Here is a 15,364-nt window from a genome sequence, read left to right as displayed (position 1 = left end):
TGCACCAACACCGCCGTGGTGTGTCCTCACCCACAGCACTGGACTTCACAGCTGCCCTGCACCTTTGTGACCAGCTAGGTTAAGAACATCCCTCTCCAGGTGCTGGATCCCAGAGGCTGTTGTTCTCTTGTGCTTGACCAGCAGGCTAGTCACGAGGACATGCCAACTCTTGCATTAGCTCTGGGGAACAGCTGCTACGGTAAGTGCTAAACATGAGAAGGGGATGCTATAGCTCCCTGGCTCATTCAGCTGCCATCTGGGATGAGAGGTGGGGGCTGTCCACCTCTGGAGTCTACCCCCATCACAGCCCAGACTTTGGGCTTCAAAGGATTAATGAAATCCCTGAAGGAAACTGTTCTGAAATAATTTGCTTATAGAGTAAGGCTGCTGCTTTGAAAGAGGAGGGCTATTTCCCTGCTGAAATATGCTGTTAAGCCTTCCTATACTGCATTCTTCACACACACATCACTGAGAAATATGCTCTAGAAAAGAATGTGACACTCATGCAGAAAAGAAGAAAGAAACTGGTTTTATTCTCAGACACTGAAGTCTTGTTACGGCATCTAGCTGCGTTCCCCCTGACTGGCTTTGCCTGCACAAGGATGGATTTTAACAGGGTAGGGCACCAGATACAGACCAGAAGACCATCACGGGAGGTAAGTAACCCTTTACAATGAGTCAGAGCACATGGCAAGTGTAATTCAAGATAGGGATTTTCCAGGGACCAGTCCACCCCTGCCAGGTGATCTTGTTTCCTCAAAAAGGCACTTCTAGGACTGGAGTTGGTACGGGAGAGATGGGGAAAACAGGAGGAAGTACTGGGGGAGAGGGAGAGAGATGCTTCCCAATTTAACCCATTATGGTGTCATGATGGGGTGGTGGTGAGAACTGTTGGGTTGTTTTCAGTGTATCAGAAGCAGCAGCAAAGGCCTGAAGACTGGTGCAGGAGGCAAGGGGATGGGAAGGGGGAAGGCAAACTGGGTAAACTCATTCTGTCCATTCCTTCTTGATGGACAGGTTCCACTCCCAGGTGAGATGGTCGTGCTTGTCATCATCCGTGAAGAAGGATTTGTTGTGATAGGTGCCTCGAGCCAGCATACCCTTAGGAGCCTCTTCAATAGGTGTCAGGAACTCGTACTCCTCTGGCCGTGGCCCATAGCTGCCAACCATGAATGTGGCTTTGTCCACTAGGAGAAAACAATCCACATGGAATAAGCCCCTCAGATGGGGATTGATAAGGGAGAGAGGAAGCCATGAGCAAAAGAGCAGAAATGAGATGGGAGAGAAAGGAACAGCCCATGTCAGCAAAGGAGAGCAAAATCAGTGGGTTAGTGAAGCATAAGGACAGCTGGAAGGGTAACACAGATGGGCAGGTGAACAGGCAACTCAGTTTGTATACTCTGACATGTATGTACCTGTCCTGGTTTGAGACATATTTGGGAGAAAACTGAACATTCTGGCTGCTAGAAGGGTGTGAGTACACCCAGTATATGGCTCAAGATCTACCTTGATTTCCCACTGCTTCTCTTTACAGGTGAGAAGACACCAGTTATGTGTGCTGAACAGGATGCTGAAGCCTTAGAGGTGGTTGCACAAAAATGCATGTGGGGTGTGTGTGCACAAAATGGGGCTTTCTCTGCCTTGTCCAAGAGCAGCACTGAGGAGAACCCACAGGCAAACATAGGGCCCTGCACAGAATGGGAAGTTTCATAGAGCAGGTCTGAATTTCACCAAGTACTTCTGAAGAGCTTTCAGAGGGTGGGAAGCTCCACACAGGCTGAGCCCCTGCACAGGAGGTGGAGGGGAGGAGAAGAGCTCTGTATGGAAAGGCAATCTGTGGCAAGCACTGTCCAAGCAGAGTCTCTGTGGACTTTACTGCTGCAGACAGGGGTGTAGCATACAGATACCAGAGCTGGCTCATACTGAGCTTGCACAAAACAAGAAACCGCAGTCCTGGGTGAAGCAGGCTTACACACTCTGCTGAGAAGTCACCTCCTGAGTGTTAGCACAGGCTGGGACATGGGACCAAGGGAGCCTTGTCCCAATCCAGGCCTGCAGGAACACTTGTTCCAGAAGAGGGAACACACAGGTAGGAGCAGTGTTGTGCATGGCATGCAGGGCTCTTACTCACCCTTCACCCCTGTCCGGTAGGTGTGCTGCACATACTTCAGTCCCGACACAATGTCCCTGTTTACCTGCAGGAAGTAACCAGAAGTGTCAAGAGAAGAGTTTTGGTTCTGTATCTGATGATTTTCCCCCTCCTTAGGGACATACCCATCTTGGCTCCCTACACAAGGGAGCCTCAGCACAGGGCACATTGTACAGGTGCCTAAAACAACTTCTCCATAGGTACCTGGAGACCTTTAGCATCCTCTGTGCATCTCCTGCACTTCCCCATCCTTTGCCCAACTTTGAAGCTGACTGGAGCACATCAGTAAGGTTCTCAAGATATGCTGATGAGGACAAAGAAAAGCGAAGCAAGGAGTTCCTGTTCAATAATTTTCATACTGATAACCATGCATGGGTAACTAGAGTCATCCCTTCAGCCCCAATGGGTGGGCAGCTTCCAGGTGCCCTCCAAGCTCCATGGGGAGCTGGCAAGTTTCTTCTCAAAAGACAGAGGGAGAGTTTTCATATTTTCTCAAATCTCCCATGGATAGCTTGGATGTATCCACTGCTGCTCCCTCCAGCATACACTGCCTTCCCACAGTGTACACTACTCAATCTGAAAACAAGATGGACAGATCCTTTTACATCCCAGGGTAGAATTCACACAGTATGAGCCCTTACCAGCCATGGACCTGAGGGAAGGAATTAGAATAACTTGTCTGGCTTCAGGTATCTCTGGTCAACAAGGCACAAATACAGATGGAAATATTTCACAGCACAAAAGAGAGCTGGAGGTGTCTCGGGGAGAGCACTGGGGGACATTCATCTCTGAGACAGCAAGCCTCAGAGAAAAAAGGGAAATCTGCCCTACAGAACCCACAATATTAACACCTTCCCTCATCTCTCTCAGGGAATTGTCTTTCTTCCCTTTTTGCCTTCTCTTCCAAGCCCAGCTTTGAAGCAAGCACTTGCAGAGATGATCAGTTCAGATCAGATTACACACTGCAGCATGGCCAAGTTTCATTTTCAGCTGTAAACAGAAGAAATGGCTGACACACTGATTAATGGGAGTGAGGGAGAAATGAGCCCATTTAGGTAAATCACGACCTGAAGAATTCAGGTATCTTCAGCCAAATGCTACAATATTACATCTTTTTAATGTGTACATGAAGCCCAGTATTACTGGCTGAATCAGTACTTCATAAATAGCCATTCTTCTCTTCTCTTCTCTTCTCTTCTCTTCTCTTCTCTTCTCTTCTCTTCTCTTCTCTTCTCTTCTCTTCTCTTCTCTTCTCTTCTCTTCTCTTCTCTTCTCTTCTCTTCTCTTCTTCTCTTCTCTTCTCTTCTCTTCTCTTCTCTTCTCTTCTCTTCTCTTCTCTTCTCTTCTCCTCCCTGTTCATTTCCACTTAGTGTGAAGTAAAGATTTTCCAGTGGCTAAAAAGCAAAACCAAACTCAACCAAAACTACCCATCTGGCTTTTAAACCACTTGTTGTTTATCAGTGTGAGCAAACAGAAACCAACTTCCTCCAAGGGGTGAGCAAGCAAAAGCGATTTCCTGGAGATACCTCATCCCTTGTTGGGTAGAACAACACCTGAAGGTAGGGGAGCTCTGCAAGCATTCAGCTTTTGGGAAGGCATTCTGCCAGGCTCTAGTTATCTGATAGACTGCCACTGACTGGTCTTAGCAACTGGTAAGAAGCAACTGGAAGGAAAACAACTTACTCTGAAGTGGATCTTAACTCTGTATTCCACCCCTTCCTTTAATACGAAGGTCTCTTTCTTGAGTGCTTCAAGGTCACCTGCAGGAAGAGAATCAAGCTGTCAGCTAGAGATGTCACAGCCAGGAGAGACCAGGCACTGAGGGGAAGATAGAGGTGGGGTTGCTGTCAGAGATGAGCATCCCTTCAAAGGATGACACCTGTAAAATGAGTATGCAGGCGTCTGTGTAAGATTGTGTTGTGTGACCAAATACACAGAAATTCCTGGGTGTTCGTATGTATCTGTGCCCACAGAAGATAATGCCTCAACAAACACAGGTCTGAGTACATATACACAAAGATGTTTATGCACAGACTTGTTGCTGAGCATATGCAGTAGTGTGTGGAAGCTCCATCCATGCCCAGGCCTGGCTGGGGTGAGAAGAGTGTGTTCCACAGCTCCTGCCCAGCTTGGAAGGCTGCCTGGGCCCCACAGGGCTCTGCATGGTTTTGGGCAAACAGGAAGCCTCTCTGCCTCTCCAGGCCCAGCTTCCTCTCTCTGCAGAAAAGCCCATATAAGGTTCTCTCCCCATGCCCCCAGCAGCCGGAACTGCAGTATTGCTCGATTCTGAAGTTTCAATACAGCCTGTTACCCAAATGCATGCACATCCCTTGTGCTCATGAAGTGTCGTTGAAAGGAAGCAAGCAGAGATGGCAAGAGAAACCCAGAAGCTCCTAGAGCAGTCTAGATGAAGGAAAAAACTCTCAATATTTTCCTCTGTTACATCTCCTTCTTTTTTATATATATATAATATATAATACATATATATATATATGTGTGTGTGTATACCTTAAAATAAGAAACAAGGCTAAGATGACTTCAGAGTTCCTCTAAAACCCACTGCAGCATCCCAAGGACAAACTCTCTTTTAATTTGGAGCATGCCAGGGCTTTTGCTTGTTCCCCTCTGTGACCAAGGGCAGAGCCTGTGCCTACCTGTAAGGTCCATAGTGATCGGTCCTGGAGCAGAGTCACATACCAGAGTGAGTCGGGTGACCACCACATTGGGAGCTGTTGGGTCTGCAGGTAGGAAAAGTCAGGGGGAAGCTGTCAGCTTGCAAAATTAAAGGCAAACGGAGGGGAATTACACTGAAGAAACAGGGATGCCTTGCCACACAGAAACTGCATTTCATTAAACACCCAGTAATGCCAGGCTTCCTTAGCACAATAGGTCCACATGTCTACCCAGACCTTCCACAAGGATCCCTCTGGCCTCCATCACAAAAACCTAGAGGTGGTCTTTCCACCACAGAAAATTTCCTTCTTAGAATCATTCTGAGCAACAAGACCACCTTTCAGCATAGGCTGACCCCTTCATAACCCCCAAAACTCCTCTGAGACCCACACATCTCCCACCACAAGCCCTTTTCTGATGCCAGCACTCCCCAGTAATCTTGCTAACTCCTAACACTCAGAGCATCTTCCATGCTTCCTTTATGTGCAGCTTTCCACCTGCCCATCCCCAGTCCTGCAGCACAAGCAGTGCATGTCCCTGGCCAAACAAGGTCCGTCTTCTTTGAAGCAACAGCACACTGTTGCAGTACATCTCCCCAGTCCCTCCCTATCAGTGTGCCCCAGCCTACCTACTACCACTGGTCCATCTCCCAGCAGGGACTTCTTGTACTTTGCGAGGCTTTCATCATCCTTGTCCAACTCTTGCAGCTCCTGCAGTGTTTTCTGGGGAGGAGGTTTGTAATTGAGTTTCCCATCCAGCTCATCATCATCATCCTCCACATGAGGTTCTTGTGTCTTCTCAGTCATGGTCACTTGGTCTGGGTGACAGAGGAGGGGGCAGTCAGTGAGATTGCTGTGGATTGGGAGTATGATGGGGGCACTCACTCTGGGCACAGCGTGGCTCAGTCCCCAACAGGCAGGCACGCACCCAGTGCTGAAGGCCGAAGGCAGCAGGATTCCTACAGGCAAATGGCGACGGTGATCGGCTGCAATCCAGACACTGCTGTGCTGATTTTCTGGCTCAAACACAATCCCCCTCTACCCCCGCTCCTCTCTCCCTGCAGGCACCACGCGCACACGCAGACCTACACCATTCTTCCCTCCCAGGGAGGAGGTGCAGGAGCAGAGGCTGAAACCAGAGTGATTTACAGCCACTCTGCAGCACAGTTGTGGCCGGCAACCCTGCAATTACGAGCCATCGAACAAGGCTTCAGTGCTCGCGGGCTACCTCGCACAAAGAGCCGCTGCCACACACTGGAGCACAGTGAAACATGAATAAAGCCAAGGACAGATGTTTCGTTCACCCTCTCATAATGGGTTAAAAGTCACATTTCACAGAAAGATCGAATACCTGACAGCCACTTCCTTAGATCAGCAAGTCAGCTGTAGCTCTCAAGGAAGCGGGCAACATAGTCCATCTGCTGGCATTCCGTGTGCTCCCACTAACAGCTCACTGCAGGCGCCCACCAGGACTCCTTCCCACTGAGGAAGGAAGCATGATGGTGACCCCAGAAGAGCCAGGCATAACCGTGCTGCTCCAGTGGTGCTCTCGGAGTGGACAGGCAGGAGAGCAGAGCCGCAGTCAGCAGGGCTGGGTCACGCACCGCTGAATGGCACAAGGGCAGCAAAACTGCTTGGGTGGCATCCCAAATGGGAGCCAGAGCCAGGAAATAGCAACCAATGGGCAGCCAGAGCATGGGATGGGGGAACAGGGGACAGGCAGGAGAGGTAAGCAATGCTGTGCCAGGTGCCCCTTAGTCAGCTGCCTGCCTCGAGGAGCCAGCCATATGGTCCTAGCCACCTTCCCACTCTTCAGAGAAAGGCTGAAAAACAGAGCAGTGTCCTGGTACAGTGGCAGTTGTCACAAATGGCCAAGCCATTCCTTGTTCTTTGGCAACAAGAGGATTTGGTCAAGCTACACAGATCATTCAGTTCACCTTCACTTATGCTTCTTTGGGACTGCCTCTACTAAAAAGTCCCCTTTTGCTTGCTTATTTGCAGTTTTCCAAACAAACCATTTGTCCTTCTCTGCAGCTGTGGCCTTAACATTTGCCCCTGCTCCCAAAATTTAAACTGAGAGATAATGGGATAGATTTTTCATTTATTAAAATAGAAAAGAAACACACACCAAAAAAAAAAGAATAAAAAAAGAAAAAACAACTGTTTAAGGTGAATCATCAAGTGGCACCAGGCAACTCTGAGTAGTATGCAGACCTCTCAGAGCAATTCCAGTGCAGGGAAGAAAAATAATCAAGGAGTGGTACATTGGCATGTTGCAAAGGGACAGAGTAGAACTGACCAGCACACAAACAAGAAGATTCAGTCAAGTATTCTAATTGGAAATGGCCATTGCAAGACGACTTTGCAATTTTGTGGCGAATGAGGAACTAGTACAGAATGGGCAGATGGGAAATAAAAGGGAATCTCTACCCAAACAAATCGGAAAAAAAAACAGGTCCCAGCAGCTGAATAACCCTGGCTCAGTTCATGCCCGGATCTAGGAGTGTAAAGTACCCAAATACTATAGGAAAGGCCCTTGAGCTTGTCCTCACAACAAAGGAAACCAAAAGCTTCCTCCTGAAAGCAGCAATTACACATGCCCCACCGCTCTGTGGCAGAGTCACCTTAGAAAGCCTCACAATCTCCTCAGTGCCATTCCACAGGAGGAGGCTGTGATTAGCCATGACAGCCACTGCCAAGTCTTGCCTTCCACTTGGGCTCCAGCTGCAGGTCTGAGCACTGACCTGAGCTCTCTCACAATACCAGGCTGCATCTGCCACCAATGCAAGCACAGACCACAGCTGCCTGCCTGCCCCCATCCTCCCATGTCCACCTCTCGTAGTTTAGCATCGGAGATGGAAAGAGGCATCTCTGCCCACATGCAGAGAAAAGGCAGAGTCAGGACTGGACCAGCTGGCTGCTCCTCATCCCTCGGACCTTCCCTTTGCACCACACATGCCGCAGAGACCGTCCCTGCCAGCCCGCGGGGGTGGCTCACTTGAGGGGGAATGCTTTTAGGTTCTGAAAACTGCCCAGAAAGGTGGACAGACAACCTGCCATGTCAACAGCAAGATCCTGCAGGGAACAGGACCAGCCAGGCTGTCTGGGATGAACAGCCTCTGGCTCACAGGCACCTCAGGATGGCATCGATCAGACCAAGTTCTGGCACTTTTCCCCAAGCCATGGACCTGACGCTGCCTTCCTGCCAAACTCCAAGGCAGGCGGTGACCAAGAGGAAAGCTTCCATCTCAGCAGCTCCTGCCCTGCTTGCTGGCGCCCACCACAAGCTGAGACACATTCCTGAGCTCAGGCACCACTGCTTCCCCAGAGACACCAGGTTGCTGCCGGGGTTCCTGAGTTTCTGTGCCACTGCCCAGGCCAAGGGCTAATATGGAGTCCCCCATTCAGACCAAGAGCCTCACTAAAATGAGAAAATTAACCCTACAATGTTATATGCAAGGAGAAATCTGTGTGCTTTGTGTCTTGCTCTGCCACATTTTTCTTGCCTTTCTGCAGCTCTAGCCCACAGTCCTGCATCACCTGCACCCCTGAGGCCTGGCAGCACCCGTGAAACAGCAGGGAGGGGGCAAGGGCAGGGTTAGGGATCCCTGTTAGAGAGAGATGGCTGCAGGAGGCAAAGAAGGAATCATGCCTTGGCGAGAGGTGCGAGAGTCTCGCAGCTGGGCTCTGCCTGTGCCTGTGTGGATAGACAGCTGCCCTCGCACCTGCAGCAGGAGGGGGCAGTGATAAGGTGGAGGGTAGGCACCCCCTCGACCCCCCCATGACTCCACGGGGCACAAAAAGTGGTGTCAGAGGGGCAGCATTTTACCTGCCCTCCGTCTGCTCATCACTTCTACAAACCAACCCCTGGCCGGGGGCTTATCTCCAGGAAGCGGGTTTAGCAGGGAGGAAGTAATTTTCCGCGATGGGGGAGAAACACACCGGACTCAGCAGCGCCCCCAGCCCTGGCCTCCCCATGCCGAGCCCCGGGGTGCGGGGACAGAAGGGTAGCCCATTGCCCGGGGAGCGCCGGGTACCACGCCGCAGGGACACACCCGCCGCCAGCCCGGGACCGCGGGGCCCTCTTCCCTTCCTTCCCCTGCCCCTCCGCCCCGGCGCAGCGCGGAGCCTGACTTCCCCCTCGGGTGCAGGCAGGGCTCTGCCTGTCTCCCCGGGCAAGACCGGGCACCGGCGGCAGCCCCCGGGAGCGAAGGCGCGAAGTTGCGCGGCGCCAGCGCGGAGCGAGCCGGGGGCGCGCCCGCTCCGCTCCCCCTGCCCGGCTCCCCCCGCCCGCCCCTCGCACTCACCGGCGGAGCGGCGCCTGCGGCCGGGGTCCTCCTCTGCTGTCAGCGCTCAGCCTCGAGCTTTGGCAGTTGGAGCAGGAAGGAAGTTGGTGAAGAGAGGAGAAAAAAAAAAAAAATAACACGCAGCGAAAAAAAAAAAAAAAAAAAAAAAGAGCCGCGGCAGCAGCCCACCCGCAGAGGAAGCCCTGCGCGGCCCCGCATGCTGCGGCGCTCCGCCGCCTGCCCCGCTTTGTCTGCGCCCGCCCGGCGCCGCGCTGCGCTCCTTTTGCGCAGAGGTGCACGGGGCTTTGTCTGCGAAGCTGAGCCCGGCCAGGGACGCGGGAGTGCTCGCCGTGCGCGGCTTCGGGCTGCTGTGCCTGGGAGCGAGGGGGGTGATAGCTTTGTTTTTCTCCCCAGGATTGTATTTTGTTTATTTTCCTGGTGTAATTATGGTCGATTTCAAAAACTGGCGCTGATTTATACCGATTAAAATATGCGGAGAATCAGGTTGTGTATTCCTGCGTACGTGGGAAGATAAGCAGTATTGCAAATGGAGGTTCTTATGAACCTCATTTTTCCTGCTACCTGCTGCACTTAATCAGCTTATTGTTCCCAACTCCCAGCCGTTCTCACACAAGCAGTTTCAAAGATCAGCTACCTCAGGAAGAAAAAGCTCTCATTTCCCAGGGTTGCTTAAATGATCAAAAAGATTTTACACCCCTTACTTTGTGAAATATCATCAGATTTCCTCTTTCTTTGCTTCTCATGGAGTGCCCACTTAGTTCATCAGTCACATAAATCCTTCATGTACATAGTCATCAGAGCACAATTTTCGTTTGCAAACAACAAATCTGGGCCTGCAATGACTGATAGACTGCTCTTAATGCATTTACAGCAGCAAAATAAGCAAAGCATATCTATTGCCAATGGGCTTACATTCACTGCCTCAGATGCACATGTCCATTGGAAGTGTTTATTGTACACAAATTTTTAAAGGTTGTAAACAACTGAGGGAAAGGGATCTTCTTTAGGGATTAACAGATCTCAGAAGAGAGGGAATGATTTTTCCAGCCAGATATTGCTTTTGTTTAGGTTATGGGTGGCACAATGATCTTTACTTCATGAATTTCAAGGGAAAAAACAGAGCATATATCTGTCTGACAATGGATTCCCATTTATCAGGGGCTATAGCCTCAGAAACATTTCAAGCTTACATTAATTAGCTTCACCAGCAAGAAAAATTATTTTATTCTCTGCCACTCTTTTTCACTGCTACACTAACCCTTCCCTTGGGCCAGCCAAGGGACCTGACTTGAATACAGTAGATAGATGAGTTCAAATGGCACCAGGGAAAAAACATGTAAGCAAATGTGTAAGTATATATTGGTGAGTTTTCAACCCAGATAGGTTTCCCCATACTTGTTTATAATGGACAAATGTGGTTAAAACTTTATGCCAGCACCAGTGGCTGAGTGGGATGGGGATGAGAAAAGGACAAAGCAAATTCTTTCAACTACAGTGCCACTTTACGGCAGCTCATATTTTTCATGTAAGCAGTCCTGGCCTGGGAAAGCTGTGAATGGTTGGATGTGTTAACTATGGGAAGATTTAAGGAAGCCCCTGTGTCTTGTGCCACAGCTTCTTGTTTTGGTTTCTTTGCTATCTGGGCTAAGTCTCTGATTTCAGTTTAGAAACTGAACACAGTTAGCTGGGAGGAGGTGTGAGTTGAGGTTACTGCTCACTCATGGCTTGGTTTGAAATTTCCTAGGTTTTAGCCACTGAACAGTGCAAATGTAAGTAGTGTTATTGCATTCATTCTTGCTGAGGAATAATCAAAATTAGCTTGGTCTCTTTTGTGGGTTTCTTTTTAGTTAAACAACAGACTGCATGTGCCTTTGTGTAGCTATTTACACACTATTTCTAAACACATGTGAGCATAAATTAAGATCAGTTTATCCACAGATATTCATAAAGGTATAGGGATGTGTAGCTGTGTGCCACCATATGTATGTACGTTCAACCTACATGGGTTCATCTGCCTAGCATGCAGAGGAAACAGATTTTACTCCTAAATTAGAAATTCGTCAGTATGTAATCATGGGGACATCATGTAATTGCTCTGTTCCTCCTCTTCCTATTCATAAGCAGTGTGAGAAGGAGATGTAGACGTTGGAATCGCACCATGCCAAGCAGATGGGAACTTAGAAGCCAGGCATGATCCTTTGGGTCAGCATATCCAGCATCCTGCTGGGGAACCACGTCACTGCTCTGCTGGAAGAAAGGAAAGGTTTGAACCACAATGGAGCAGGACATCACTGAAAGCACATCTCTACCACCGAGTATTTCATCTTTGACAAACTGATGCCCTGCCATGAAGATCATCTCTTGGCAGACATTGCCCAACCCCAGCCAGTTCTTTTGTTTGTGACAGAAGGAGGCAGGGCCAACAGCTAAAGTATACCTGCTTTATTGCAAAAAACATGGTAAAATTTCAAATGTGTTTTTAGCTGGAAAATAATATTTTTTACTTAAAATATTTTGATTAGGTCTTACTTAATTTTACCCCACTGATAACAGCTGATTGTACAATTAGTAGACCACAATAATAGGTGTGATCAACCACTAGTGTCTAAGTTTATTTCAAAAGGTTTATGCAAAATTTTAAATGCATATCCTTCAACTACACAGCCTGTACTCCCAACAGTCATATATGTCTGTAGCACCCTATTGGAAACAGTAAACCTTTACTTTTTTAAAAACTGTAAGGTTAAAAAAATTAGGCATTTATTTTCCTGTTTGAATTTGGATTGCTGCCATTAGGTATCCAGTATTTCTAGATTTGAACTTTTTACAGTGGTGGTACATTGCAGCTTTGTGCTGCTAAATGTCATCTCCATCTTCCGTGGAGCAGGTCGCACGCTGCATTTGAGGAACAGAACTACTTTACGACCTTTAAAAGTGACTAATCATGAAAAAATTCACCTGTTAGAATCTCTTATTTTCACCTACTTGTAATTTCCAAAACTGTCTAATTTGGAGCTGAAATTTCCCAGGCTGAAAGCTCTGAGGGGAAAAATTAAAAGACATTTCAGTCCATGTAGGGAATCCAAGTTTGTAATTTTAAGAGGCTCAACAGAGTAATACTTTTTAATGCTGCTCTTGTAAAGTGATTTGTTTTGGAACAACTAATTTGCATTTTCAGTGAACTCAGTACATAGTGTTACTAACATTGATTTCTCTCTAATGAATAATGTTGCTGAATGCTGTCACTGTCATCAGTTTTGCCTCCTCCTCAAGCTTTTTACAGTCTCCAGGAAGGCTACAGGTGATACTCTGGGAAGACGACCTCACAGTTCAGCAAATTCACATCAGCAGGTGCAGCAAGGAAAGTGTCAGTTTTGGCCGTGAGTGTCCCCTAGATGGTGTCCCCAGATGGTGTCCCTCACTACATGCAGAGATCCTCTTCCCTGCAGAGATGGGAGGAGGTAAGCCGGTCCTGAGGCAGTCACGAGGGGGTGGGAATGGACAAGGTGACAGGTCAGGGAGCTCCAACATGAGCATTCTGGGCCATGTGGGGGAGCATTCACTGCACCACGAGGTGCCACCCAGCTCTGGTTATCCCAGCACTGCCTTCTCTGACTCTCAGTTAAGCGGGATAAACAAACAGGATGATACAGCCAATGAAGCATGAATTCATCTCCTCTGAATAAAACACAGGCACAAGTTGCCCCAGGATTGGCTTTAGAAGTCAACATCGTAAGGTTGATCCTGTTGTGCCTAGGACACAAGACAAAGTGGTGCCTGTTTTCTTCTTACTTGTTGTTACTCACCCCTTCTGAAGTGCTGCAAAGGAGTGTGCAGCCCCTGGGGTGGGAAGGGAAGAAAGGGATGGAGGCTAGATAAAATGCCAGGCAAGTGTTCAGCATGAAGAGCAAAGAGAGAGAAGGCACTTTGAGGTGCCAACACAAAGCCCCTGTTAAGGGTTTAACTGGGTTTTCCAACCCCAAGTCCCATGAGAATCCCTTCAAACCACCTAGCCACTGGACTTGAGGGCTCTCAGCTGGATGAAGAGCTGACCCCTGAAGACATGACTGTGCTCCATCTCTCCAGCTCCTCCAGAAGTGATTTCTTTGAAAGATGGAGAGATTGGAGATTTAATACTTGTCTAAGCAGCTTTCAGGCTTGTTAAAGTGCTAATCCCATAACCCCTGTCACAAGCCTGAAGGTGTGCAAAGACTTCACGTGTCACTTCACAATCCCCTGAGGAAGCAAGGGAAACAGGAAGACAGAGGAAGGAAAATGGTTTTGTGAGGATGAGAGGGTAGGGGCAAAACAGCCAGTTTCATTCAGAGTCTAGACTGAGGAAGGCTGAGGATGGACTCTGTGAAGGAGAGAGAGGGAGTTAGTGGGAGGGGGAGAGTGAGAGGACAGGGCTTGGTGAAGGGAAGATGGTCCCTGTCGTGGGGGAGCAGGGGTGAATTCTCTGCATCCCCTGCACTCCAGAGCCTAGCATGCAGGAAAGCAGCTTTTGCTCTCCATCCCTCACTTGGTGCCGTGGCAGAAGTCAGTGTTATGCAGGTGAAGGTGTCGTAGAGAAGTCACCCACCAGAGCTGGATTTAAAAGGGGACTGGATTATTTTAGGACCTCTCAGAAAACAGGTGGTTATGTAAGGTCAAATCTCAGCAAGTGTAATCAAATCTCACTTCTAAGCTGATCACCAAGCAGGGTGTTAGGAGTTATTTATTCAAGCATTCCTCCCTGTGTTGTGACTTTCTTCTGAAACAGCCAGAGCTGAAGCTGGGACTAAATTAGGAGAGCTGTGGCATCCTCTCTTCCTCTGCTGACCTTGGGAAATCTCCTTTGCCAGCCACACCCTGACATTCCTGTGCTAAATAGTACTCTCAACAAGGAACTCGATTGCATACCAGAATTTATGGTTTCTAGTGAGGTTGTGTCCAGCCTCTGGCTATGTCTTAGGTGCCTTATATACCCTGTAGCTCAGGGCATGCTGCTTGCAGCTATATAACATCTCTCAAAGCCATGAGACAATAATTAGCAGCTTCTCTGTGGCAATGTTTTTCCTTTATTGCACTTGTGCTGTTCACATATTATTGCTCTCACAGCCCTGCCTCTGTAAACCCCCACAGTGTTATTATGGTGGATTCTTGTGGAAGAACTGGTGTGAGAATTGCTGTTCCTCCCACTCCTTCTTTTTCTTTTATATTGCAGACTTCAGTGTATAAAGGAGAAAAACAAACGTGGTGTTCAACGGAAGAGCCAATGGCTATTAAATTCTCAGTAAATATTATCTAGTTTTACATATTCACAGAAGATTAACAAGCAATGAATGTGCAACATTTGCACATGATGAGCGTTCTCCTCCCAGATCTAATAGAAACAGACCCAGAAATAACCCATAGGAGTTTAAGTGGGTCTTGATGAAAATTGTATCATACCAAGGGAAAGTATGGCAAGAAATCATCATACTGGTCATTTTCACTGTCATCATCTGCAGCATTGGAGAGAGTCCTCAGAGGAGGATGTTCCTCTGGGACCCCATCTTTGCCCTTCACAGCTGGTCAGTGGGGGAAAAATCCCCTTTTTCCCTCTCTTCTTTTCCTTTATTTTCTTTTTCTTTCTAGAAATAATTTTCAGCATTACAGTCACCATCAGCTGTCAATGGCCCACAAATAAATCTTCATGTATACAAAACTGTCAGAACATCCTTTGTGCAACATGTGCATGCTCCACATGCAATGATGACTACTAAACAATTCACTGTTTCTATGGTGTGTTTATGATGCTTGACTGGACCAGAAAGCAAGCTGCAATTCCAGGTCCTTGGCACAGAGATATCCTTAGCAGCCTCCCAGCAAGAAGCTTCAAAGCAATTTGTATGTGTGTACCTCCAGTGGGAAACAAGAGTGTAGAGGTTCTAAATAAAAAGGCCATTAAAAACAAAAACAAATGAACAAACCAACAAACTTTACAACATTAAGCTCTACAGTTGTGCAAGATCCTGTGGGGAAAACAGAAGGCTTAGTACTAGCAGTACACCTAAGTAATAAAAGGAGAAAATATTTTTTTTTAAATTTATTCAGATTTTCATCCCCTGGCTTTCTCCTTTCCACAGTTATTTCCACTAGGGATCTGCTATCACATGGCAGCTAGAGCATTTAGCATCCTGTGTCTGGGAGGTGAGCAGCAACCCAAGAGACAAGATAATGGAGCTGGAAGAGCTGCCTCCTCTGCCCATTAG

General features: G+C 48.1%; 1 protein-coding gene across 1 annotated transcript; it reads right to left on the bottom strand.

Annotated features, from left to right (window-relative positions):
* Positions 1 to 513: 513 nt before the first annotated feature.
* Positions 514 to 9,396, bottom strand: ARHGDIB (Rho GDP dissociation inhibitor beta). The gene is made up of 6 exons (XM_053944049.1): positions 9,129 to 9,396; positions 5,451 to 5,639; positions 4,804 to 4,887; positions 3,833 to 3,909; positions 2,132 to 2,195; positions 514 to 1,187 (listed from the first exon to the last, which is right to left on the bottom strand). Exons 2-6 carry the CDS (start codon positions 5,626 to 5,628, stop codon positions 988 to 990), a joined length of 603 nt encoding a protein of 200 aa, XP_053800024.1. The 5' UTR covers positions 5,629 to 5,639; positions 9,129 to 9,396; the 3' UTR covers positions 514 to 987.
* Positions 9,397 to 15,364: the final 5,968 nt, after the last annotated feature.

This window comes from Vidua chalybeata, chromosome 5 (assembly GCF_026979565.1).
Source record: "Vidua chalybeata isolate OUT-0048 chromosome 5, bVidCha1 merged haplotype, whole genome shotgun sequence".
Lineage (NCBI taxonomy): Eukaryota > Metazoa > Chordata > Aves > Passeriformes > Viduidae > Vidua > Vidua chalybeata.
This window is presented reverse-complemented; position numbering and strand designations above follow the sequence as displayed.

What these genes read in the sequence shown, in the direction of transcription:
- ARHGDIB (XM_053944049.1), bottom strand. Translation starts at nt 5,628, where the DNA reads ATGACTGAGAAGACACAAGAACCTCATGTGGAGGATGATGATGATGAG. An exon ending in GATCACTATGGACCTTACAG is followed by an intron (nt 3,910 to 4,803) that starts GTAGGCACAGGC and finishes CTCTTCCTGCAG; the next exon opens with GTGACCTTGAAGCACTCAAG. An exon ending in GAGTTAAGATCCACTTCAGA is followed by an intron (nt 2,196 to 3,832) that starts GTAAGTTGTTTT and finishes TACTTCCTGCAG; the next exon opens with GTAAACAGGGACATTGTGTC.